The 26,639-nt window shown below is 38.3% G+C and overlaps 2 protein-coding genes, 1 long non-coding RNA gene and 1 other non-coding gene across 7 annotated transcripts in view; 1 reads left to right on the forward strand and 3 right to left on the reverse strand.

The window, feature by feature from the left end:
• Positions 1–22,104, forward strand: part of LOC147488491 (uncharacterized) — a 31,242-nt gene extending 9,138 nt beyond the window's left edge. Inside the window, exons 2-3 of the long non-coding RNA XR_015201240.1 lie at positions 21,582–21,710; positions 21,861–22,104. This is a non-coding gene — a long non-coding RNA (uncharacterized LOC147488491). The remainder of the gene's footprint in view (positions 1–21,581; positions 21,711–21,860) is intronic.
• Positions 1–23,637, reverse strand: part of RAD51D (DNA repair RAD51-like protein) — a 33,484-nt gene extending 9,847 nt beyond the window's left edge. The window contains exons 1-9 of one of the 4 annotated variants that reach the window (XR_015201239.1): positions 23,327–23,637; positions 23,174–23,253; positions 22,969–23,084; positions 22,349–22,430; positions 22,112–22,246; positions 20,742–20,855; positions 20,554–20,656; positions 17,573–17,622; positions 503–573 (exon numbers count right to left, since the gene is read on the reverse strand). Coding sequence is in view for 3 of the 4 variants with exons in the window: in XM_086571101.1 (XP_086427227.1) it covers positions 503–573; positions 20,566–20,656; positions 20,742–20,855; positions 22,112–22,246; positions 22,349–22,430; positions 22,969–23,084; positions 23,174–23,253; positions 23,327–23,414 (777 nt within the window). In the remaining variant the exon portion in view is untranslated. The remainder of the gene's footprint in view (positions 1–502; positions 574–17,572; positions 17,623–20,553; positions 20,657–20,741; positions 20,856–22,111; positions 22,247–22,348; positions 22,431–22,968; positions 23,085–23,173; positions 23,254–23,326) is intronic. The other 3 variants (XM_086571101.1, XM_086571102.1, XM_086571103.1) reach the window with 3 other exon arrangements.
• On the reverse strand, positions 15,044–16,309 carry LOC147488492 (uncharacterized). The gene has a single exon (XM_086571104.1). It carries the CDS (start codon positions 16,095–16,097, stop codon positions 15,315–15,317), a length of 783 nt encoding a protein of 260 aa, XP_086427230.1. The 5' UTR covers positions 16,098–16,309; the 3' UTR covers positions 15,044–15,314.
• Positions 23,638–24,608: 971 nt separating the features above from the next.
• On the reverse strand, positions 24,609–24,761 carry LOC147488493 (U12 minor spliceosomal RNA). The gene has a single exon (XR_015203350.1). It is a non-coding gene; the product is annotated as a U12 minor spliceosomal RNA (small nuclear RNA).
• Positions 24,762–26,639: the final 1,878 nt, after the last annotated feature.

Below are 26,639 nucleotides of genomic sequence, written 5' to 3' on the forward strand. Positions count from 1 at the left end.
AATAACTTGACTCTTAATTAAAATCTCTAGAACATTACTTAGTTAAGCATAGGTATCCTGTTCTACATCATCAGCTCTATAGTTTGTGTTGCTCCGTGCCCTCCCCCGTTAACAGGTGTGTGTGGGTGTGGGTGTGGGTGTGGTGGTGGTGGTGGTGGTGGTGGTGGTGGTGGGGGGGGGTCTGCATAAACCCCACCCCACCTTTCCAAAATAATAACAATAATAATAGTAATAATGGCATCAGAATATCACTTGCACCAAAAAAAATTAAAAAAACTACATAACAAGCAGTGGTTTAAAAGTCTATGTTTGAGTCAGATGCATGACTATAATCAAAGAGCTGAGTTAAGATACAAGAGGAATAATGCATTTGGCAACAAGCTCAGTTTATAGCAAATATGAATATAATAGTGTAAAAGACCAGTCTGACTCTATACAGATGCTGCTGTAAAAGAAAAACAGAAGATGCTGTAAAATCCTGTAATTTCTTTGCTTAACTTACCAAAACACAGAGACTATGCTCGTGAGCTAACTTCTTCAGCAAAAACCCAGTAGAAACCATCAAACAGTGTCCTGCATTTTTGTTAAACATAAATTTGGCTAACTAGACTATAACAAACCTTCAAGAAGTGCCAAAGTACCAAGTAAACACACAAAACCTATTAGAGTAGTATAGGTTAGACAATAGTATACTAGTAGTTTAGCTGGTTAGAAAATGTGTATCTTTCTTTTCTATTCCTGATATATAGAAAAGGTGTTAAGATCTTAAAATAGAGCAACCCACTATACAGAAAGAAACAACCTTATCTTGCTTCATTGGTGGTTCAGATTCTTATGTTGAGTAGTTAGTACCCTTCATTACAGAGATAGTTACAAATACGATAAAAATGACACATCAAACAATGGAATTTAGAAACACTTTTCGCCACCAAATGAAAAAGTTCTAGATGGAGAGTTCAAGATTGCAGATTAGGAAGCATTGCAGGATCAGAAAAATAAAAATGGATTCTTCATAGAATTTTGATTTGACTTGCCAAAAACATAACAAGAACAGGACCGACTTTAAGCTTAAAAAGAAGACCAGCCTGTGCTTACACAGACAAAAATCTTGACAAAAGAAAACCAGGAAGTAGCAAAAGAAACAGTCAGAATACCCAGAATCCACTAAAGATTTGTTCCAAATCGTGTGTTAACACACAACAAATCAGGGCACCTATCCCCTAGCTTTCGAACCCTTTATCCCTCACAGGCTAACGTGAGAGAAGTCGTTCAGTAGTAACAAGAATTGAGAATAACATTATGAGCAACTTAGATATATAAGGAAGCTATCATGGAGCACCACATTGTGTGTGTTTTGGTATTGAGGAGGTTGAACTGTAATATACTTATGGCAGAAAAACTGAAAGATGCTTTGCACAGTTATTTTTTCTTTTCTTTTTTTGATCCATAAAAAGTATTGAATTGATATATGTCTAAAAACAGTGCATCAGCACCTAAGGAATTAGTCAGGAATTAGTAACTAGGACCAGACCCAGATGCAGACACTCTTATACCGCAGAACGACCCCCCACCCACAAACCAGAAAGCAGCAAAGGACAGCCCGAGAAAAAAAACAAAAGAGCAACCAAAATACAAGGGAACAAAAAGCAAAAAGATAGAACAGGCCAAAGGCACACCACCAAGCTGGAGACTGGAGTGCCATACCACCAGCAGTGAATCAGCAGCATGCCACGAACATCTGACCACCTTCCCCAACTACAGCCATCCTCAAAATACCAACCTATCATTCCATTCCGTTGTCCCCACCCTCATCTTCCTCTAGATCACCTATTTCAAGGCCAAGACTATTCAAGTCACCAAGTCAAGTGTTGCTTCTTTGTCCTCACTATCAAAACTGTCAAACTCCATGCTATCCTCTGCCCAACCTCCCCTTTTCACTTTTTCTTCCTCCCCAAGTTCATTTTCATCCATCACCTTCAGTAACTTACTTTTGTAGGTACGTCATCCTTCGTGAAATAGTTTTTTATTACTATAAAATCCTGATATTTACCGATCAAAGAAAACAAAAGGCAAAGTAACTTACTTTTCATTTTCCAACAGTGATACCCCACCTCTACCCAAATTCAAGCGTCTCTTCTTCCTTTGTTGCTGCCTTCTTACCTACGTTAATCTCTTCTTTCTTATTGTCTTCCTAAGCAATCTTAAAACAGTCGAACTCCCTTATATCCTCTATCTAACATCCCCTTTTCGACTTTTTCTTGCTCCCTAAGTTCCTTCTCATCCATCATATTTAGTAACTTATTTTTCACTTTCTGACATTGATACGCACCTCCTCACAAATTCCAGTGTCTCTTCTTCCTTTGTTAATGCCTTCCTTTATATTTTCTTTCTTATTCTCTTCCTAAGCTATCTTCTCCACTTCCTCATCTTCAAAATACCGACCCTTCATTCCAATTTGTCTCTACAGCCACCCTATTTATCCACACCTCTTGCCTCCACCATTTCCCTCAACCCAATTCCTATCCAGGCCCACCATTTCCATTTCCATAGCCTTCATTCTAATCCTTCTTCCTCTGCTGCTTTTTCAAATCTTCTTTGGTACCTCTTGAGATTCACCTGATGCAAATCACCAACATCTTCTAACTCCCATCTCATCCTTTCCTCCTCTTTAGCATACTCTCACTTTGCTTCCATCCTCTCTATCATTGTTGACGTGATGTGTAATTGGGATATAATTGCAGCATAAGGGTGTTCGTTTGATGCCCTTATCGCATCTTTCTAAAAGAATCCTAAGAATACCCCAAGACCTTATATATTGTTGGGCTTTTAGCTCCCGATGCGGAATTTGGGATAACATTCCATATCTCTAAAGTGAAATGGATGGTATGCAGACTCATGGAGGTAAAACATATTTCTTCCAATAATAGATGATATTCTAAAATATAATATTCATCAAGTGAGTGATGTTTTCGGTACACACAAGTTTTTGTTTTAAAGTAGAAATAATGTAGATCTTACTAGGCGGAAGCTTCAGTTTAATTGAATCTACACTTTAATTGAAACACAATTTAAAAAAGACCTAAAATCACTCTTTTATTGAATCTCTCAATCACAAATCACACACATAAACCCAACTCCCGAAACCCTAACTACAAGCCCGTTATTTAAAGTAAACCTAGAAAGTATAAACCAATAGGAACACGACATGTGTCCAACTAACTAATGGACTCGAACCATGGGCTTGGACTCAACTAAGGGGCTCACGCCCATAACATGTAGGGGAACATAGGCGATACCTATGATCATCATTGCACTTCGACTAATGTTCTACTTGACTCTCCCCAACCGAAAAAAATTCGTCATCGAATTTCTAATCAACAAAAACTTCAACTAAAGAGAACTACATCCACAAGTTTTAGGAAATCAGCCAATACCCCAGCTGAAAGGAATCCGACCATGAATTTTTCCTTTGTAGCAGCTTCTTTGGCTTAAAATCAGTAACCCACAACATGCTCTTACACACAGATTATGAAAACAATAACCAAAAGATGCACCAAAAAATTTCGGTACCAATGGCTCGTCTTGAAAGCTTGTAACTTCACCAACATATGTGACTTTCTTTAAGGAAATCCAAATTTGCAATCGTGCTTTTTTGAAAAACAAATCACTTCATTTGTCAAAGTGAGTCACAAAATTTTCCCAAATCAGATCTTCATACTTATCAAAAAGAGACTCATCTTCATACTTATCAAAGATTGGTGGAACGCCTAATAGGGGGGCTTCAACACCTGCCGGCAGCCGAGCGGCGCCATTATTGAGGGGTACACCCTCACGTTCTCCATTAAGAGGAGGTTCCCTGTTGGTGTTATCTGTCATGTCAACTCTGTCCTCTCCGTTGTTTTCTGGATCTGTAGGCACAAAAGGGTTCAGAAGAGGGATTGAACCATCAACCTGAGATGCATCATCAGTACTAGCCACTGAACCATTATTCTGTGGTGGTGGAGGTGGTTGTTACACCTCTCTTTGGCCTGGAAACTTTGCTTCCATCAGGTTCTAGAACATCTGTGTCATGTTCTTCATGTTTTCTTCTAAACGAGACATGCGAGTATCCATGGATGGAGGACGACCTCGAGTTGCTTTGTAATTCATTATAACAACACAAAAAAAATTGACTTTTCGAGGAAAAAAAAAAAAAATCGTTGTGAACAGTAACCTGGGTGAACAGTGACGTGATGAATAGTGCCCGATGAACAGTGTTTTGCTAATAATATTTTCGGTGAATAGTAACCCCTGGAATTAATATGCTCCGATACCAAATAATGTAAATCTTACTGGCGGAAGCTTCAGTTTAATTGAATCTACACTTTAATTGAAACACAATTTAAAGAAGACCTAAAATCACTCTTTTATTGAATCTCTCAATCACAAATCACACACATAAACCCAACTCCCGAAACCCTAACTACAAGCCCGTTATTTAAAGTAAACCTAGAAAATATAAAGCAATAGAAACACAACATGTGTCCAACTAACTAATGGACTCGAACCATGGGTTTGGACTCAACTAAGGGGCTCACGCCCATAACATGAAGAGAGAACATAGGCGCACACCTATGACACTAACAGACTCGACTAATGTTCTACATGACTCTCCCCAACCGAAAAAAATTCGTCTTCGAATTTCTAATCAACAAAAACTTCAGGTAAAGAGAACCACGCCCACAAGTTTTAGGAAATCGGCCAATACCCTAGCTGAAAGGAATCCGACCATGAAGTTTTCCTTTGCAACAGCTTCCCTGGCTTAAAATCAGTAACCCACAACATGCTTACACACAGATTATGAAAACAATAACCAGAAGATGCACCAAAAAATTTCGGTACCAATGGCTCGTCCTGAAAGCTTGTAACTTCACCAACATATGTGACTTTCTTTAAGGAAATCTAAGTCTGCAATCGTGCTTTTTTGAAAAACAAATCACTTCGTTTGTCAAAGTGAGTCACAAAATTTTCCCAAATCGGATATTCGTACTTATCAAAAAGAGACTCATCTTCATAGTTATCAAAGATTGGTGGAGCCTGATAAGGGGACTTGAACACACCGCAACCGAACCGAAGCCCATCATCGGGGGTACACCCTCACGTTCCTCATTGAGAGGAGGTTCCTTGTTGGTGTTATCTTTCATGCCAACTCTGTCTTCTCCGTTGTTTTCTGGATCTGTAGGCACAAAAGGGTTCAGAAGAGGGATTGAACCATCAACCTGAGATGCATCATCAATACTAGCCACTAAACCATTATTCTGTGGTGGTGGAGGTGGTTGTTGCACCTCTCTTTGGCCTGGAAACTTTGCTTCCATCAGGTTTTGGAACATTTATGTCATGTTCTTCATACTTTCTTCTAAAGGAGACATGCGAGTATCCATGGATGGAGGACGACCTCGAGTTGCTTTGTGATTCATTATAACACAAAAAAAATTGACTTTTCGAGGGAAAAAAAAATCGTTGTGAATAGTAACCTGGGTGAACAGTAATGCGATGAATAATGCCCGATGAACAGTGTTTCACGAACAATGTTTTCGATAAACAGTACCGTGAATAGTAACCCCTGGAATTAATATACTCCAATACCAAATAATGTAGATCTTACTGGCAGAAGCTTCAGTTTAATTGAATTTACACTTTAATTGAAACACAATTTAAAAAAGACCTAAAATCACTCTTTTATTGAATCTCTCAATCACAAATCACACACATAAACCCAACTCCTGAAACCCTAACTACAAGCCCGTTATTTAAAGTAAACCTAGTAAGTATAAACCAATAGGAACACGACATGTGTCCAACTAACTAATGGACTCGAACCATAGACTTGGACTCAACTAAGGGGCTCACGCCCATAATATGTAGAGGGAATATAGGCGCACACCTATGACACTGACAGACTCGACTAATGTTCTACATCAAGAAATCACACGTAGAAGAATATGTTAGCAGGATACTCACTTGTGAGTTGTATACTCACTGGACACATAAAACTTTTCTTTTCTTTTTTATCAGTAAAGTATACTATATAGTATATGTAGAAAACTAGAATAATATTGATTATAGAAAAAGTTAAGCGATTACATGGGATCACTCTGCTTAAATAATGAGAGAACACATACTTAGACTACTACCTACTCAATGTGGGACTAAACCACATATTAGAACTTATATATATCTCAACACTCCCCCTCAAGCCGAAATATACGGACTCTGTATATTTCAGGCTTGCAATTACAATACCAATCCCAAAAAAATACTCCCCCTTAAGCAAATACAAAGATAAGAGTTAGATAGATTCTCCATCTCCAAGCTCCAACCGCAAGCGAAATCTATGAACGAGCACCTGGTAAAAACAACAACAAAGGCTCCGCGCACTTTATGCCTCGGTAGCTCTACAAATAAATGCCCTCAACTAGAGGTAGCTCCACAAACAAATGCACCTCAACTAGAGGTAGCTCGAGAACCCAGGCAACGCACGGTGGAAAAGCTTGACCAATACGACGAAAAATTGCTGAGTTGGATCCAAGAATCAATAACAAAGACCAATCATAACATTAGGGGAGATGTATCCAAACACTTAGAAAGACCTTCATCCAAAAGCCAAAAATAACAATCACATCTATAAGCACCTTATACCAAAACTTCCAACATCACTTGATAGATAATGCAGAACCAAATACTTCCGATACTCCCCCTCAAATCCAAAGACACATATCGCAACTAATTCCCTATAAGCATCTTGTCACAACAAATAATGGCAGTATAAAAAAACAACAAATTACCTCAACAAGAGAGAGTAAAAATCTGTGAAACACCTGAGTACTCGGCACCACTACGGCATAAAAAAGGGAATCAAACCCAAAAAAGCTGAACTATCAATGACAGCAGCATACAATAAGCTCCTCAATAAGAGGGCTAAAACAAAAAAACCTATGAAATACCAGAGAACTCGGCACCACGACATAAAAGGGAGTCAAACCCTTTTTTTTTTTTTTTTAAGTTTAATTTTATTAATGGGGTCAAGTGCAAAGCACAATTACAAAAGGTGAGTGAGTTCCTCACACTATAGGAAGAGTACTACACATTTGTACCCCTACTGGAACCTCAAAACAAGTTACCTCCCTACTAGAACTACCTCCCCAGTATAACTCGAGGCCAGCCCGGCACCATGTCTTTGAAAACATAATTACTTCTCTGCCCAGATGTAGACATTCAATACCACAAGGTACCTTTCACTTCCAAGATAGTTCCCCGCATAGAAAGTTCCGGTTCTTGAAGACATGGCTATTTCTCCTTTTCCAGATGACCCAGATCACCGCATAAGGGAGTAACTGCCACACTTTGTTACCAAAGTTGCTCCTATTTCTTCTCGGCCATCGTTGCAGCAACTCTTGTATTGAGTCAGCTTGTGCTAGCACAGGGAATGCCCTCATTACCGGTTCCATCAGTTTTGCCCAAAGCTCAAGTGCAAAAGAGCAATGCAAAAACCAGTGTGTTATGGTTTCATCATGCAAATTACACATCGAACATGTGGGAAATATCATAGTTCCTCTATGAATAAGTGCGTCGGCTGTTAACGTGCGGCCATGAATTGCCCCCCAGAAGAAGAATCACCTTTAAAGTTATTGGAATTTTCCACACCAACTTAACTGGGAAGGGGTCAGTGACTTGCTCCTCATTACTACCATGTTCGCTCAAAGTGGTATAGAAAGACTTCACTGTAAATATACCATTCTTTGACCCAATCCATACACACTTATCTATCTGTTCATCGAGGCTCACCTGTTCAAATGCTAGAGTCAAGTTTGCATACTGTTGCGCCTCCCAATCATTAGCTTGTCTTCTAAGAAACAGGTTCCATGCCAATTGATTGTTGTCCATGCAAGCAAACTCGTTAATAAAACCTCTCTTCCTTGTAGATGCTTGAAATACTAGTGGGAATTTTTCAGCCAATGGTTTATCTCCAACCCAAGTATCCAACCAAAAACGACATCTCTGACCATTACACTTTGAAGACAACATTACTCGTAAAGTCGGGAAGGGCATTTACCTCTCCAGAGACTACATCTATATGATTGTGATGTGGGATTTGACCACCACCTATGTTCTCCAGTACCATATTTGGCAATAATCACCTCTCGCCACAAAGAGTTGTTCTCGGTAATATATCTCCATAACCACCTGCCTAGTAATGCTCGATTCATTATTGACAATATCCGGATATCCAAACCTCCATTCTCCTTTGTTGAGCACACCTTCTCTCATCCTACTAAGTGATATTTTCTTTTTTTCCTCCGTCGATCCCCAGATGAAATCTCGTATTTTGTGTTCTAAAATTGCGGCCACACCTGCAGGTAAGGTGAGAAGAGACATCAAATATATAGGCATGCTAGACAACACAATTCGTGCTAGGATTAGTCTTGCCCCTTTGGATAGGAGTTTTTGCCTCCAACCACCCAAACAGTTTTGCTTTTATACCTTGCTCCTAATGGCAATCCGAGGTACCTACACGGCAGTTTTGCAACCTCACAACCCATTACCCTTCCTAAATCTTTGAAATTATCGATCTCGCCAACTGCAAACAGTGAGGTTTTAGCCATATTCGTCTTTAACCCAGTGACCGCCTCAAAAATCAGGAGAATAGCCTTTACTACAAGCACTTGTGAGATAGACGCTTCAATGAAGAATAGCGTGTCATCCGCAAACTGAAGCATGACAATTTCTGGCCCATAAACAGCTGGTCTAAATCCCCTAATGTATCCCAGATTCTTAGCTTTGATCACCATACGAGTTAGTGCTTCCATTACGACATTGAAAAGAAAGGGAGAGATGGGATCGCCTTGTCGTATTCCCCTTTCACTGTTAAAATAGCCTGCTGGCGAGCCATCAATCAACACGGAGAAAGAAGTCATAGTGATACAGGTCCAAATCCACTTCCTGTATTTTTCCCCAAAACCCATCCTCTTAAGCAAATAATCAAGAAACACCCAGTTAACATGGTCATAAGCTTTCGAGATATCGACCTTGCATAGGACACCATTCTCCTTGTTCTTCAAGCAAGTGTCGATGCATTCATTCGCTATTAAAGGTCTATCAAGAATCTGTCTCCCGCCAACAAACGCACTTTCTTGTAGCGAGATAATAGAGGGCAGAACATCTCGAATTCTGGATGCAAGGGCTTTTGATATCACCTTATATATACCACCCACTAGACTGATTGGCCTATAGTCCTTAATAGAAATAGAGCCCTTCTTTTTCGGGATCAGTGTGATGAAGGTCGAATTGTTTCGTCTGTCCAAAGTAGCGTGGTCTTGGAACTCTCTCATTACAGCCATAATGTCTCCTTTCAAAAAATGCCAGCACTTTCTGAACACAATCATCTGAAATCCGTCGGGTCCGGGGGCCCTATCACCACCCAATGCATTTAAGGCTTTCAAGATCTCTTCTTCAGTGAAGTCAATTTCCAAATCCACTGCTTGTTCCTCGGAAATCCAATCAAAATCCAGTCCATCGAGTTCAAGTCTTACTAAGGGATCCTCTGAATATAGGTTTTCATAGAACTCCACTATATGATCTCTAATACGAGTTCTATCACTCACCACTGCCTCGCCAATAAGCAAACTATCAATGGAGTTGGTTTTGGCTCTGGCATTTGCAGTCTTGTGGAAAAAACTGGTGTTGTTCTCGCGCTCTTTGAAGAATCTAGTTCGTGATTTCTCACGCCACAATATCTCCTCTCTTCTCATTAGCTCATTAAGTTCACATTTGAGGTTTGCGCGATGCACCTCCTCATCCGGGTTAAAATGCAGCTTTCCTCTTTGCAATCAATGTCATCAATCCCCTGGGACTTGCTCTTGATAAGTAAATCCACTCTACCGAAACATTCTTTGTTCCATACCCTTAGTTTCTTTTTCAACTCCTTCAGTTTTGACCACCATACCATGCTCGGAGCCCCATCAAAAGAAAACGACAATCACCATTCCTCCATAAGATTCATTAGGTCACTATCCTCAAACCACATCAACTCAAATCTAAAGGGGGAGGGTCCCTTTTAGAGCAAGAGCAGTCCAAACTGATTGCTCTATGATCTGACGTATACTTTGGGAGGGCAAACTCTTTTGCGTGTGTGAAATGGTCATCCCAATCTAAAGAAGTTAAAAATCTATCAATACGACTAAGGCTTCTACAATCTGATCATGTATAAAGCGCTCCGTTCAAAAGGCCATTTCTGGAAACGAACTCATCAAACAACTGCATTGGTTTAGAGATTCTACAGCCTCCAGCCCTTTCATGCCCGAATCTGCACAGGTTAAAATCCCCGCCCAAACACCATGGTAGTAGTGACCACAACCTTACGTCCTCCAGTTCCTCAAGAAAATGAATTCTCGAAACATCATCATTGGGACCGTAAACACTTGTTAAAAGCCAAGAGAAACTATCCGCTTTCAAAGTGCATTTCACTGACAGGGTGTAAGCTCCACATAGTGAGTTAGTTACCTCTATAACCTTTGAATCCCATGCTATCACGATCCCCCCGGAGAATCTGATTGCTGGTAAGCAAGTGAAATTCCACGGATGCCGCCACAAATCTTGGAGCAACAAATTTGGTTCCTCCCCTATTTTTGTCTCCTGTAAAAGAATAATTGAAGGCTTGTGCTCATTCATTATCAACCGTATATTATTGCATGTTTCTAGATTACCAAGACCCCTTACATTCCAAGAAACCAGTTTAATCGACATCAACATCGTCAACCTCCCTTAGTTCGACCCCCTGATGACCCCTGCATGTGTTTCTGCTTCCCTGTTTGTTTCCTTTCGACAGATCCCCAAACAATTTTTCCAAACCCATGCTCCCTAATTGAGAAGACAAACCCAAATTCCTAGCAATCGGTACCACCATATACTTTATCCAATCATTAAGGTCTTCAGTTGTTTGGCAACTGTATAGTCTGCTTGCCACCGCTCCTACATTAATCGGCAACGTACTGTGACTATAATTTCCACTCATGTTGTAAATACCACCCCCAAATTCGTTGCTCTCTGTCTCAGCTACTCCTTGATGTTGCACAGAGTCCCTACTTTCAGGTCCTTCACAGACTGGTGTTGAGCACGAAAAGAAAGTATTACCCTACGTTGGTGTTGAGGGGGCAGAACCTGACATTAAACCCCTCGTTTGGTTGTCATTTTCATGTTGGCTACAGTAGCCATTTGAGGTGCGGGGGAATTTCAATTCTTCACAACTGGATGGGCCTGGCCGTATATGGTTCTCTTTGTTCCTTCCCCTCCTCTTGGGCCTGGTAATACTTCTCCATCTCATAACCCCAGTGGACCAAGGGAAATGTCCCACTTCAACATCTCTACAAGAATTTCTACCCCTTGTATTCTTATTATGAGCTCTCCTCCTTTGCATATGGGCTGGATTCTGTTGGGTAGGTCTCTCCTCTTGAAACCCAATAGGATCCATTTCAGTTTCACACAGCTCTTCCACTATGGCAGGTGTTGATTCCTCATTCCCTCCTACCAAAGTGTGTATACTAGGTACCTCCACTAAGTGAGCCTCATTGGGTACCACTAGAGTACTCCTTTCTTGTGGTCCATCAATGCTCTCATCCCTTTGTATGTCCATTTCAAAATTTGAATCTAAAGGACTACCTTCTAGTTCAATTTGAAATCCGGGGGGCCTACTAGGGTCTGACGAAATATGTCCATTAGTGGGTTCGTTGTTGGACTGCGTTGTCCTCTAAGACGAATGAAAATGCGCCACATGGGCTCTTGAGCCAGCCACCTCAACCGGTCCAGTCAGACTATCTCCTCCCTGTTCAGCCGGAAGCATACCACCACCACCACCGTGAAGCTCTACCTCCACCCAAACGGGGAAAACATACCCCCTTTCTTCTATGTTAATGATGCGTGGGATTTTGCCCAAGTCCATCACGCTCGCCTTGGCTCCGATTTTCGACTTGCGACAATCAAGCGATAATTCATCAATATGCACCAGTGTGCCACATTCCTTGACCAACAGTTCTACAATGGCTGGTGTCTTCAAGTGTACCGGCACCCCTGTGAAGTTAAGACAAATTTCTTTTGACCCGAACAAAGCACTAGAAAGTGCCCCCACCTCTGGGTTCCACCTTTTGAAAAGAATTTCTCCTTCCCAGAATTTTAGAGGCGGCATACTAACAAGTTTGTTAGCATTATGTTCCGTATTGAAGAACACCAGTGCTCCGCCTCCGTCCATAGGCCTGAGATCAGTTTGTCCGAAGGCCACACATATATTCTGCTTAACCCACCTCCAATCAGGTACACCAGTAGATGCTGTGCAAATCACCGTTGAAGACCACCTGAATTGTGGGTGAAGTAGTAGATCGCACTGTGCTTTCTGTGCTACCTCCAGCAACATTTCTTTGGCTGTTTGCTGGTACATTTTGAAATTGCGAAATTCCGCCCGCTGTGTTTGCTCTAGTAAGAATCGTTTGAGAGGAGTCCAGCAGCTTTAGAAGTTTTGATCCTACCTCCGCCCACCCTTCCGTGTCACTCCCGGCTGGAAAACAAAGGGTTTTTGGTCTACTGTCTCTACCTCTAGAGATAAGCAACATGTTTATGTAATCTCCTCTTACGTTTGATCAAATCGAGCCGATCATCTTTGTATATCCATCCCAGAAATTAAGTGGAGGACCACTTTTGATAGATCCAAGAGAACTTTGGCATAAAAAACTTCCCAGCCACTTAGCTGCCCCGAGAGAAACTGAGCATTTAAAGACCCTGTTTCTCCCTCTCTATTAAACTCACCTCCTCAGCTCCAGATGAGTTATTCCACCACTCAAATTCAAAAGACTTCCCTTCCACTACTGAAAAACTCCTCCTGCCGTTTCTAAAAGATGAACTGAACATCCTGCCGTTTCCACTCAAGTATCGTACATAATTGTTTCAGGATGGATGTTATTATAGCATTATAAAATGGGTCTTGTACTTGAAATTTGTTGGTTTCAATGTCGAATGTTTATCAGAATCTAGAATTCTAAAGATCTAACTCAATACGACAAAGTCACAACCAATACAATAAATTAAAAAGATAAACTCAGAAAATCCAAGACAAACGAGACTCCCACAAGACTTTTGAGCCTTGCCTATCTCTTCCATTGAGGGAGTCAAACCCTTACAAGCTGAACCATAAAAGGGAGTCAAACCTTTGCAACGAAAGTGTTTATTAACCAACCAATAATCATCAGGGAGTCTCACAACATTGTACAATTTGAGAGGAGAGGAAGATCGCATAACAAACACACTTCCTTATGCAACTTTGTGGGATGCAACTAATTCATTTATGAATTCAGAACAGCGGAAATTAGAATTGGAATTGGATAAGCAGATCATGAACAAGATAACCAGTTCATAAACTTAACCATGATAAACGCGAACAGAATAACCCAACATGTGAAGTCGCAAACTGGATAACCCCAAACATGTACTGGATAACCCAAAATTGGAGGATACGCAAATCAGTAACAAGATAAGCGAAAACACGAACAAGATAACCCACATAGGAACTGGGTTGAATCTGGCCCATATAACCTTCTTCTCTACCCATTTCCTCACCATACCAGATCACAACACTAACAAATTTGCACCCAACAAACCTATAATCAAACACCATATAGAAACGAGCTGAACATTAGAATGAACGTACAAACCATATCTGATTCATATTCCAAGGTTCAATCTCCTTCAAGAGCTGATAACATGTAACTGTCGGCGAGGACGAACCTCAATTTTTTTCACCAATAAAATCTTGAATTCCATTAGTCTGTAACGAATCGCCATTACTGAATTAAATACCATATAGGCGTGGCTGGACCTTTATTATCCACCACTAGATTACCATACAAAATCTCTAAGAAAGTAAACATACTTACCTCCTGGAATGGCAATAGCTCAACGTGTTCTTCATAAAAAATAAGGCTATATATCTTCCTTGTTTTTATGCTAACACGTACAGAGAATAAAAGAGAATGCTTTTGTTAGCGTCCATCAAAACCAATCTAACTATCCATCAAAAACAATCTAACTGTGACCTTGACAGTCTTAAAACTCGCGTCACATTAGAAAACCACAACAATGAAAGTTCCTCAACGAGTACTACAACGAGTCAAAGCATCCATGACGAAAAAGTAATAAGAGCAAGAAAAGGTGGCTCCTTGTTGACTGCTTTGAAAACGCATCACCCAACAGTACCGATATAAGCTTGACCTTGGCTGTCTATGTATCGTCTTTTAGGAACCAAGTCTTCCGTAGTCCATTATGGGGTTGAATAGCATAATGAGTGGGGAAGAAGAGATGACCAGAAGTTGGCCTCCAAAGAGCCGCCTCCATAGATTGGCCATCAGTAGAAGATTACGACAAGAACGTAGATTTGAGCACAGCTGATCACCAAAACAATAAGAGAAAAGAAAACTAATAATGGACCAAAAAACTAGATTGCGGCCACTGGTGACCAAAAAACGTGAAACTCCGATACCATGTAGAAAACTCTCTCTCTCTCTCTCTCTCTCTCTCTCTCTCTCTCTCTCTCTCTCTCTCTCTCTCTCTCTCTCTCTCTCTCTCTCTCTCTCATTAATTATTTTTTTAATAATTATAAATTTATTAAATTATAAGTTTTTTCAAGGTCTATAAATAGAAATGGACCGCCTGTACAAGTATGGGTCGTGTTTAAATTTTAAAGACGGGTTATTTAGACTTTGGTCCTACTATTAATAGCAAAATTAGGTTTTGGTCCCACTTTTCAAATTTATTAGGCTTTGGCCCTACATCTGTTTGTTGACTGTGAGTCAATATAGTTGACCCTGGTCAATCTGTTTGTATTTTCAAAATGACAACATTACCCTTCAGAGTAGGACCAAAGCCTAATTTCGCTATTAATAGTAGGACCATAGCCTAAATAACCCTATAATAGAATAAATCACATGATAAGATTTGCCACATGTCTTATTATGTTTGTTATGATATTTTGGCAACTAAAACCGTTAGAAGCACTGCGAGCAATGGGTTAGGTATTTGATTTGGTGCGTGTTGAATATGATATTTGGGATTGGGTCTCGTATGGTGGGTTAGATAATGAGAATAGTGCAAGGGTCGTGTTTCCAGCAATATGATTGGCGGGTTGAATACACGCTTTATCCACCAATCTCCGCACTCGCTGCATCTTTTAATTCGTTCGACTTGGTTGGACCCATTAGACAATGGCTCAAAATCCTCAAAACAGGTTGTAAAACTTTCTATGGAAGAGGAATTCTTCTATCTTTCTTGTCCCCACCTTTCTTCCCCTTAGTTATCTTCCCCACGCCACCTTCACTGGTAGAAGCGTTCTGTTTGTTACCATCATGAATATCCTCACCGTTGTGTTTTCTACCATATTCTTCATCCTCGTACATGTCGCCGTCCTGACCAGCCCAAATCACACAAAGCTCGTAGAAGTCAATCTCAGAACATAAGGGAATAAGAGCTATCTTACTATAATACAATTCAAAACAAACACCGACTATCCGAGCCCTCTTAGTAGATCTGATTGTACCATGGGGGTCCAATGTTTGTGACAAAATAGCTAAGTTCAATTCGGTTGTGCTATTCATTACAACTACCTCGTGATAGATGCTTGGATGTGATAAATCCGAAACATTTACTGTTATTGCTTGCCCTCTCCTAGATGTTGTTTCATAAGCATATATAGCCAAGAGTATGGCTTCGAAACCAGCAAGCGACTTCCTTAAACTTGCCCGAGAAAGGTATACTCCACCGATAATAGGCAATAATTTTAAAACTACTAATTGAAGGGTTAGGTCTGAGGATTGAAATGTGTTTTGAAGCCAACGACAGAGTTCATTTTCTCCAGCGCCAGAATTGGGTAGCTTAAGGTGGTTTGAAATTTGCTTGGTAATCTCAGGGTGATGTAACAGTAAAGATTCAGGGGTTTCAGAAGAAGAAACAGAAAAAAGGATGGAGCCAAGAATGAATGAGAGTGCTTCGAATGCATAATGAGCTTCTGAATTGCTATATGACATGATGTGATGATGGTGTGGAGATTGGTGTATTCAACCCGCCAATCATATTGCTAGAAACACGACCCTTGCACTATTCTCATTATCTAACCCACCATACGAGACCCAATCCCAAATATCATATTTAACACGCACCAAATCAAACACCTGACCCATTGCTCACAGTGCTTCTAACGGTTTTAGTTGCCAAAATATCATATACAAACATGATAAGACACGTGGCAAATCTTATCATGTGATTTATTCAATTATAGGGTTATTTAGGCTTTGGTCCTACTCTGAAGGGTAATGTTGTCATTTTGAAAATACAAACAAATTGACCAGGGTCAACTATATTGACTCACAGTCAACAAACAGATGTAGGACCAAAGCCTAATAAATTTGAAAAGTAGGACCAAAGCCTAATTTCGCTATTAATAGTAGGACCAAAATCTAAATAACCCTTTAAAGACCTTATATGAGATTCTTAGTTAAAATTTTAAAGCAAGGCCCCTCTAAAAGAAGCCCAATCAACTTCAATTCCTTCTAAGTTTGTCCCAGTCATGACTCATGTGAATACAAACCCTACGTCCCTACCTCTTAAAAAATAGATCCGGTTTGCAAAGAAGCGGATGTAGTTCAACCACCAACCACACCAACCAGAAGAAGGAAGAGAAGGGAAACCAAATTGAAGAAAAAAGAAAAGCTTGCACCATTCTTCTTCTTATTCTTCTTTTACTTACCTTTTCTAGTCGTTTGTCCTCTCTCGGCCAGTAACCAGTTTTCTTTACTCTTGGTCTGTCGTACTTTGCCGATTTTAGCCGTGTCGACACGGTGTCGACACATTTTTTTCAAATATTGCCATGTCCATGTAACCTAGCCCAATATCACTCTTTCACACTTTATTCTTTTAAGAATAATTTCTCTTTATATAAATTATTCTAAGCAACTAATTTTGGTAGTGTCCTTCTCATGGCTTACGAAAAAGATGATTGTAAAATGAAATTGCAACAAGAGTTTCAATCTTTAGATGAAGTTTATAATAGCTATACAAAGGAAAAGGAGGTTGGGTTTGGTATACGGAGTAATTCAACTAAAACGAATAAAGAAAGCAATGAAACCATTTGAAAAGAGTATTGTTGTTTCAAAGAAGGAAAGCCTAACCAAAAAAAATGAGGAAGAAAAGAAAAGGCGTCGTGGAATAAGTACTGAGGGTTGCAAAGCAAAAATGTCTGTCGGGCATCCATATTAGATAAGTATTGATGATCAAGTTAATGGAGAGGTGAGGGGCTGCGGGGGCAAATAGGTATAATCCATGAAATCACATAAACTATCAAAATGAAAAAATTGACAATAATAAACATAAGTATACAAAAGACCCTATTTTTGTTGTAAAGAGTAAATTGGGATTACATATTACATAGCCAGACATCCAAATTATCAAAGGTCACAACCATTACCTTTCAACCCCTCATAAAGTACATTTGTTGAGATCTTACCGTTGTGTATCCGAAACAAAAAAATTCTTTATAACTTTCGGCTAATATACCTATAAAATTGAGCAAAGTAGTACTCTTTCAGTGAAAGCAGATGGAATACAAAATATTTGATGTACAATGACAGATATTGGAAAATTTGTAAAGGATTCAAAGAAATCGGTAGATGGGCATGGAGTATTTTTTATCGAAGCAAGAAAAAAAATTATTTAGTAGATTTCATAACCGAGGCAAATGATAAAAACAGATTGACCTTTTGTTTTTGGGTTGATGCAAAGTCAAGAAAGGCCTGCAAACTTTATGTTGATGTGTTTGTACTTGATACTACCTACAACACCAATAAATATAGTAAGATCTTTGCACCATTCAAGGGGTAAACAACCTCGGCCAAATTGTAATTTTAGGGTGTGCATTTATAAGGGACAAGACGACAAATTCATTTGTTTAGCTATTCGAAAAGTAAATAGGAAGTTATGTTAGTTGGTCCAACAATAAAGATAATCGCCGATCAAGACCCTCAAATTATGTTATTGCTCCTTTTCTTTCTAATACATTTCATAGATACTGCATTTGGCACAAATTTTATGAAAAGTGGGAAGCAAACAATTTTGGTGGACCAACTGATATAACTTTCATCCACTTTTAGAATAACCAAACAAATGAATTTGTCGTCTCATTACTCAAGAATGCATAACAAAAAATTACATTTTGGCCATAGTTATTTATTTCATTGTGCAAAGATCATGCCATATTATCGGTATTGTATATAGTATCAAATACAACCACATCGACATAAAACTTGTACGCTTTTCTTGACTTTACATCAGCCCATAAACAAAGGGTAAACTTGTTTTCATCATCATCTGCTTCAATTCAGAAATCCAATAAACGAGTTTTTTCTTGCTCCAATAGAAAGTACTCCATTAATAACTCTGCTCCTCTACGACATGCCCATCTACCAATTTCTTTAAATCTGTTACAAATTTATAATATCTTTCTCTATCCAATATTTTGTATTCCACGGTTCCACCTGCTCTCACTGAAAGAATACTAACTTATTGATTTATAAGTATATGGGCGATGAAAGATTTTTCAATAATTTGTTTTGGTCAAATATGCAACAGTTAGATCTCAACAAATGTACTTTATGGGGAGTTGAAAAAGAATGGTTGTGACCTTCAAATTGGCCGACTCCCTAAACAAACACACCTTTTCCCATCTAACCAAAAGAAACATATGTCTATGCTATCATCTCGAAGGAAATCCCCAATGATTGATTTCAATCTATTAGAAACATTGATGGGCATGTAGAAGGAGACATGGTAGACACAAAATACAAGAAAAAATGGTTTTGATATGGATAAAACGATCCTCGTGGAGAAGAAACGACCTTTCCACACTGCCACTCTACGACTAAAACGCTTAATAACAGTATCCAAATGCATATAGATCTATAAGATGGCCCCAAAGGCGGACAAAAGTATCTAGCCAGGAGATTGCCAGCTATACAACTGACAAAAGAAGCCAAACTATCAATATTCTCTTCACATCATAATAAGCTTTTGCCAAATCGATCTTACACGCACACCCGGGTTAGCACTCCTCCTTATCATCAATGGCCTCATTTGCTATACACCCCATCCAAAATTTGTCGTCCAAATACGAAAGTCCATTTTTCCCGAGGAATCACACTTGATAACACTTTTTTTTTACCAAATTGAGATTTTGTAAAAATTGCCAATAAGACTAATAGGATGCAAATCGCTATTATCCTTCATGAAGGCAAAGATGTACATTTTACATATAATATCAATTTAGATTTTATAAATACACTTATTGATGTAAATGATGTGGTGGACCTGTCCAAGTTCAAGTCCAAGTCTTATTTTACTGTTATTATCATTTTTACTTATTTTAATTATGGTGGTACACGTGTCATTAGTCTATTGGTTTCCTTTGTTGTCAAGCAAACCCTAGGTTATAAAGGGCTCATAATAGATTAAAAGGTTAGTTGATTTTGGATTAACGAAAAAGTATTTATAGAGTATAGTATAGGGGGAGAAGTACAAAGTATGGAAACATAGCCAGATGCATTCCTTAGGAGCTAAGCAAGCAGTAGTAGGATAGAGTACAACTATCTAGTCTTTATCCTTGATCTTTATCTTCAGTCTTGAGTTATAATAGGTCTGTCAGAAATATCTCATTATGAATTTCTGAAAATGCCAAATTTCTCACAATCCAACGCAAATCCAAAATTATGAACTTTTAACCTTCATACTCAATCAGGGACAAAAGTACCCAGATAAGTCAAAATATAGCGGAGGGATATGCAAGAAAATCATAGGTCCGATATCGGTTTTCGGATCTATATCCACCTCTTTTCCTACTTTTGTCTACTTTTTATTTTTTGGGTCTCAGTATATCAGTCTGATATTCTCCAATATATCAGGGGTACTATTCTCAAACATTTCATAGCAACTGGCATATATATTTATATCAAGCTTGGAACGCACATGTATGTTTTCCCAAGAATACTGGATTTTCTAGGCCCTTATGATTGCTTCCATATGATACAATCCGTAACACAGATAACAGTAGAGATTCATAAATTCGTTAAGTTATTGATTTGTCCTTTATATCCTTACAGGTTAAATAAATATAGGGAAGTTCCCTACTATTGTTGTAAGTTTTGTGTGTTGGGGCGAAGGGAGGGAGGTGTTATTAATCTTTTGAATTAAATCAATTAATACATTTTACCTATCATAAAAAAGAAAAGAGAAGGTTAAATAGACATAACCATATTGTGTTGTGAATCAAAGTGCAACTAAAGGCAGTTTGAGAAACAAAGAAATTCACATGGTCAGATCTGTGTAGGTATGAATCTATGATACTTTTCTTACTACACAAAGACCATAATTTCTTGAATGAATTGCTAAATAAATAATACTGCAAGATGTACATAAAGGGAATTGAAGTATACATACAAGGACATATACCATGTGCACCACCCCCTCCTAGGACTGGAGTTATGAGAGATGAGATAGAATCAATTACAAGAAGCCGTAGCTTACCACCTCCTGTCTTTCCCTGAACAAGATCTCTAATCAATAGCAAGGATTGGTGAAACTGACTAATGGAACAACATAGAGAGAGTTATCAAATTATGCAAAACCTGGGATCTGAGTGTGAATTCAAGATGATTTAGAACATCCAACAGCCCAAAGATGTCAAAGACCGAGTGACAAACTATATTGTTCATTGCTCTTTCAACGCCATTCTTTGTGGCCTGCAACAAACGATTATCAATGGAAATGCAATTTTTATTAAGTACAAAGACTAATATGACAAGTAATTAAGAGAATTAAGATTTTACAACAGTTTAGAGATAAACTAAACTCTATACAGGTGTTTTGTCAATCTGGCATTTTCCCAAGGCCTGAACTACAATCAACAGTATAATATATATCACAAATCACAATAAGTAATTTAATTAGATACCCTCAGCCTCTTCATATCGAAGGGAGAGCTGGGAACACAATACGGAACGCTTTGGGAGTGAGATAAAAATCTAAACTTCATGCAAACCCATGCTTAACTATTTGGTGGAGCCAAAATTTCTTACAGTTCCCCTTGAACTGGAACACACAGACTATGCATGTACTTGGAAGTTGGAACACTATATATCTCAATAGATAGTATCCAAGTTGAAAGTCTGAAAATCTAACTGCACTAGCCCTAGTAATCCCACAATATATATCAACAGAAAATATCCAACTTTACTCTTCGAAACTACGACCTTTAAAATCCTTGAAGTTTTAAAGAAGCAACAACCGTGAACACAATTCATCAAAAAACTTTCTCTTCAGAATACACACAGGGACAGCTTCTCTAGCAAAACAAACCACTACGGCATATATCTTATAGGCCTCTAGTCTTGCATGCCATAATTTTATTTTATTTTTTATTGGTAAGCCTGTTTTAAATAAGATCAGTAACTCTTAGATGCTGGCAGGGTTCGAGCCCCAGACCTCTGGTATCATACCCAAAGGTTTTACCAACATTGCTAGTTGGCATAATTTCAAGAAACAACAGAGCATTTATGTCAATGGAATCATATCAAGAAAACAGAAACACCAAAAAGGTATTTTATCTCAACAGCGTAACTACGTAATGAGTAACAACCAAACTGTAGACGATAAATTACTTAAGCTCCTTTTTAGACTTTTTTTTTTAATCTTGTAGGCATGTTTAGTCTTTGACTCTTCTAGGGCTTCTGTCAACTTCATTTCAGGCACAAAATAAGGTAGAGAGACATTTCAACTATCAGATGTCTTGATTTACGTCTTGCCTGTGTGAAGGCATGCATGTCTCCAATCTCAGCATAAAAGAAGTATTTCCAATTCTGGGATTTGAAAACAGAGTTTTTGAGGCGGGTAAAGCAATCAATAGCGTGGAAGCGATGAAGGTGGAGAATCATGAGAGAACATGCAGGGAAAATAAGAATTTCTTCATCCCATTTAACCATGGTTGATCCATATTCACCTGATTAAATGACGAGTTCAAGAGTCGATCCACAAAGCAAGCAACACGTCTAGATGTAAAGGAGTTGCACGTATCCAAAAACACAACAGAATCCACATACTTGCATGCAACACTTGAAGCAGTTTGTAAGCAAACCTAAGTATGCAATGACAAGCATGTTATGTAGCATTTATCCATAAATCACAAACACCACCTATACACACATGATTAAATTGCATGTACTGCGCTGCATCTTACTTGTGTTTTGCCAGAAGACGATCGACCAACTAGTTCAGTCACATACCCTTGGCGTAATCCACCTCCAAGTAATATATCAATCCTAGTCCATTAGTCCATTAAACCAAAAGCAACAATAAGCATTAGAAAAAACAACTAAAAAGAGTATCAAACTTTACACGTTTTGACAATATGGGGACCAAACTTATTTTCTTGACAGTTTGGGGACCAAACTGTTTGATTTTTGCAATGTAGGAACTTCCGTCAAATTTCTCTAACACCGTTTATAATTTTTATTTTTTTATTTTATAAATTAATACAAATGAAAATTAATTTGGAATGTTGAAAAAAAATTAATATAAATTAATTTGTAATGTTGAAAAAAATTAATATAAATTTTCTAATTTGCAATGTTGAAAAAAAAATTAATAAAACTTAGAAACGGTGTTAGATAAATTTAACAGAAGTTCCTACATTGCAAAAATCAAACAGTTTGGTCCCCAAACTGTCAGGAAAAAAAATTTGGTCCCCATATTGTCAAAAGGTGTAAAGTTTGATACCCTTTTTAGTCGTTTTTCGTAAGCATTATACTCAAAACTATCAAACTTAGGATAAAAGTTTTATGTTTCTAATTAATATACCCTTGGCATCCAGTAGACAAGAAATGCTTGTTTTGTTGAACATCTATTAACATATCCATCCCATTTAACCATGGTTGATGCTGACTGTTTATGATTGATAGAATTTGCATAATTCCCTATATACATTTTAAATATAAATTCAAATAAACGAAAGTGTGACAAAGTACAGTTAATAATAACTAAAAAATGCCATAAACATTTTTACCAGCTTCAATTGGTTTGATGTGGAATGCTTTTCTGCAAACGCTGTTAATAATTCCATGTCGGTAATGAGAAAATCTTCCACTGCATTATAAAGAAAATGTAACTAAAAATGGTAAAAATAAATAATTAAAATAATATAAAATAAATGTAGGACCTGTGAAGATGGAATGAGAAGCACAGAATTGTTGGAAATTAGGATTAATAATTGGGTGTTCAGTTTCAAGAGACTTTAATGATGGCATTTTTCATTTGATTTATTTTTCAGCGTTTTCTCTTTTTAAGTTTTAAGTAATGTGTAAAATTATCGTGGAATTTTGATAGACGAATTTACGTGAATGTTGTTATTATAGAGTCCATTTATTTTCGCTGTGAGACATGTTACCGATGTGGGACTAAAGCGTGCAAGTGGCTATTGAGAGCTTTGCAGTGACTGGATAATTGGGGGTGCTGAGTTGCTGACGACCATGTGGATTTTTAGTTAGTTACTCCTTGGAAAGAAGATTATTGGACATTAGACCTAGCAATTTTTTTCGTTTACGTGCACTGCAGTAATTTTGGTGAAATGAGACTACTCTACAGTCTACACTATAGTCTATATGTTCATGCACTTGTATGTAATTCAATGAAGTGGCATTTTCAATCTAGGAAAGGGTATACTTCTTCCACAACTTTATGGCACAAAATAGTGCTAGGTTAATCACGCACGCACCTACGAACTTCGCGTTTTTTTGGGTACCAAATTTACTTGTGGTGGTATACAATTAACTCTGTTAGAGCATTCCCAATGCAAGTCACACTGAGGGGAATTAGCAACTTGTGATTGAGATGGAGGTAAAAACATTTGCCCAATACAAAAGTGACAAAGCTAGTAGTTTATAATTCAGTTACCCTGAGGGTAGCACTTGCTACGGCTGAGTTATGAACTTCGGACGGGACTTTTTATTTCGTCTCGCGTCTATTTTCCGTCTCCTACAAGTTTTTTTTCAACTTTTTCATTTTTTTTTTTGGGGATGCTTCATTCCGTCCGACTGTTTTTTTTCAATATTTTTTTCACAGAATGTTCCGAAGTTTTCCGAAGTTTTAAAGTCACCATTGGACAACCCCTCCTAAATTTTCACCAGAAAGATAGCAAAGAGAGTCACCTACCTCTACACATTGGGCAATCCCTTGTAAATTTTCACCATAAAATTAGCGTGAATTGGCCCGTGGAAGTGAAAGTTTTAAAGTCACACCATACATTGGGCAACCCCTCTAAATTTTCACCATAAAGATAGCAGGGAATTGGCCGTGGAGGTGGAAACTTGATGCTTGCACCTAGGAGTGCTCTTACAATTAAGAAATACAGTACTAACGTAAGTATTATTATGGTCAAAATTTTGAAAACGAAACAATTTTAGGTGTCCAATGCTTTGTTCTCTTGATTGATTTGGTGGTTAGGGAGGCCCGCACAAGAGAGTTCTGCAAAGTAAGCAGCGTCAACAATTGGCCAGCCTATAACCCCTCCAAAAATAATTGCGCAGAATTGCGTTTAGCGCGGCGAATGGCTCTCACCACTCGCGTTGTTTTCCTTACTCATTAGTTTAAGGCAACTTGCAATCTAGCTCTAGTACAACTTAAGTATAAGGTGAAGGCAAGCGACATTTGGTTTCATGACTGATGTGGGATTAATATATCTTAGAATGAGTAACATTTTGTGCAATGTTTGGTACTTGGAGGAGTAGTTGGAGGATATATTTTCAGTATCGTTGTGCTTGGTAATGCTTTGTAGAATGTCCCACCACCAAGTTCACTCCCACATCACTCAAAGATAATAGTCGGAACGTTTGTATCATTACCAAAATGGAATGGTATGATCACATTAATTGGCGTTTATATGATGCCATGGATTTTGATACAAGGACACTGGCCACCCCTTAAAGAGGCAGATATAGCCTCATATAGGGATAGAAATAGATATTAAAGGAAAATTCGAGCACCCAATACCTTATGAGTGTGAGTTATTTTTCGATTGAGTCGACAAGCATCACAGTTTGGCAGGTTTCGTTACATATTTTTAACTTTTAGCAACAAATAAAACTACTTTCGATTGAGCTGAGAGCTCTTATCTTTATTTGATTTTTAATTTTCTTTTTTGCCTTTATTTGCCATTGGGTGTCAACAATTGCATATACTGTGCTGACTACTTTCTACACTATTAATATTAGCATTGCTCTGATGAACATGATAATATAAACTTGGTAAAGTGGTATTATAAACTACTTTGAAGGAGGCTTGCTTGAGTACTTAAGCATAGATGGATCCAGGGGTGGTGAGTGGTTCTTAATTATATAGATCATTAGGACATCGCTAGCACTGACACCAGAAGGATAACCCATAGATATCATCTCAAGTAAAACCTTGGCAGAGACATCAAGTTTCTTATTAGTCAAGACCTGCATTTCTTAGACCTGGACTTAAACCTGTATTTTCCATTGAATTATACAGCCTTCGTATCAAAATCAAACCTGCATTTCTTAGAGATGGTGTTGGTAGAAATCCAGCCTTCTCCATATCTGTGATGTCTATGAACTTTAACTAAAATAATGCACATGGCATTATATGCATAGTATTAATAATAAATATTCTCTCTATCTTTCACTTAAGTCCACTCAACAGTTGCCCTGTTGAGTTTAATTACTTGGGAAAATCAGGGCAGCAGTTCAATCAGTTGACAAAAAAACACAACGGTTTTGGTTTCAAAAAGTACAATATACTTTTTTTTAGGGTTAACTAGTATTACCCCCCACTAGATGAGCCAATTAGGATTTCCCCCCCCACTAGATGGGAAATTATGGTCTCCCCCCTAAATACACACAAAAAAAAAGTCAAAGTGGGTTGACCAAATTTTTTTATGTGTATTTAGGGGGGAGACCCTAATTTCCCATCTAGTTGGGGGGGAATCCTAATTTGCTCATCTAGTGGGGGGGTAATACTAGTTCACCCTTTTTTTTATTCAAAAAATGTAACGTAGTTTGATTTGGTTTCAATTGATACGTGTTGTCCAATTTCTTTTACGGCATGTTTACGTGGACTGTTAGTTTCATCCCCAAATTTGAAATGTCTACGTGGAAACCTACAAAACCATGACGATCAACCAAAAAATCATGACATGGACTATAAAATCGAAAAATTAGAAAACCAAAACGAATGTGACAAAATGTCAATATTGCAAATTTCAAATGTGATGACACGTCAACATTTCAAATTTGGGGATGAAACTAACAGTCTGCGTAAACATGCTCTTAAGTTAGGATGAGGAAATAGGATGGTTTTGGTTGTTGTTAATGGTTGTTCTTCATGAGAATGAAGATGCCTACGTATCCAGTCTGTATATTGGAAGTGCCAGTGAAGTTTGAGTTAATAACTCGGATTGGGCTCAACAACCAGACTTGAATCAAGCCACACGTAGTTCTTGAGGGTGGCTTTTA

This window comes from Coptis chinensis, chromosome 7 (assembly GCF_015680905.1).
Source record: "Coptis chinensis isolate HL-2020 chromosome 7, ASM1568090v1, whole genome shotgun sequence".
Lineage (NCBI taxonomy): Eukaryota > Viridiplantae > Streptophyta > Magnoliopsida > Ranunculales > Ranunculaceae > Coptis > Coptis chinensis.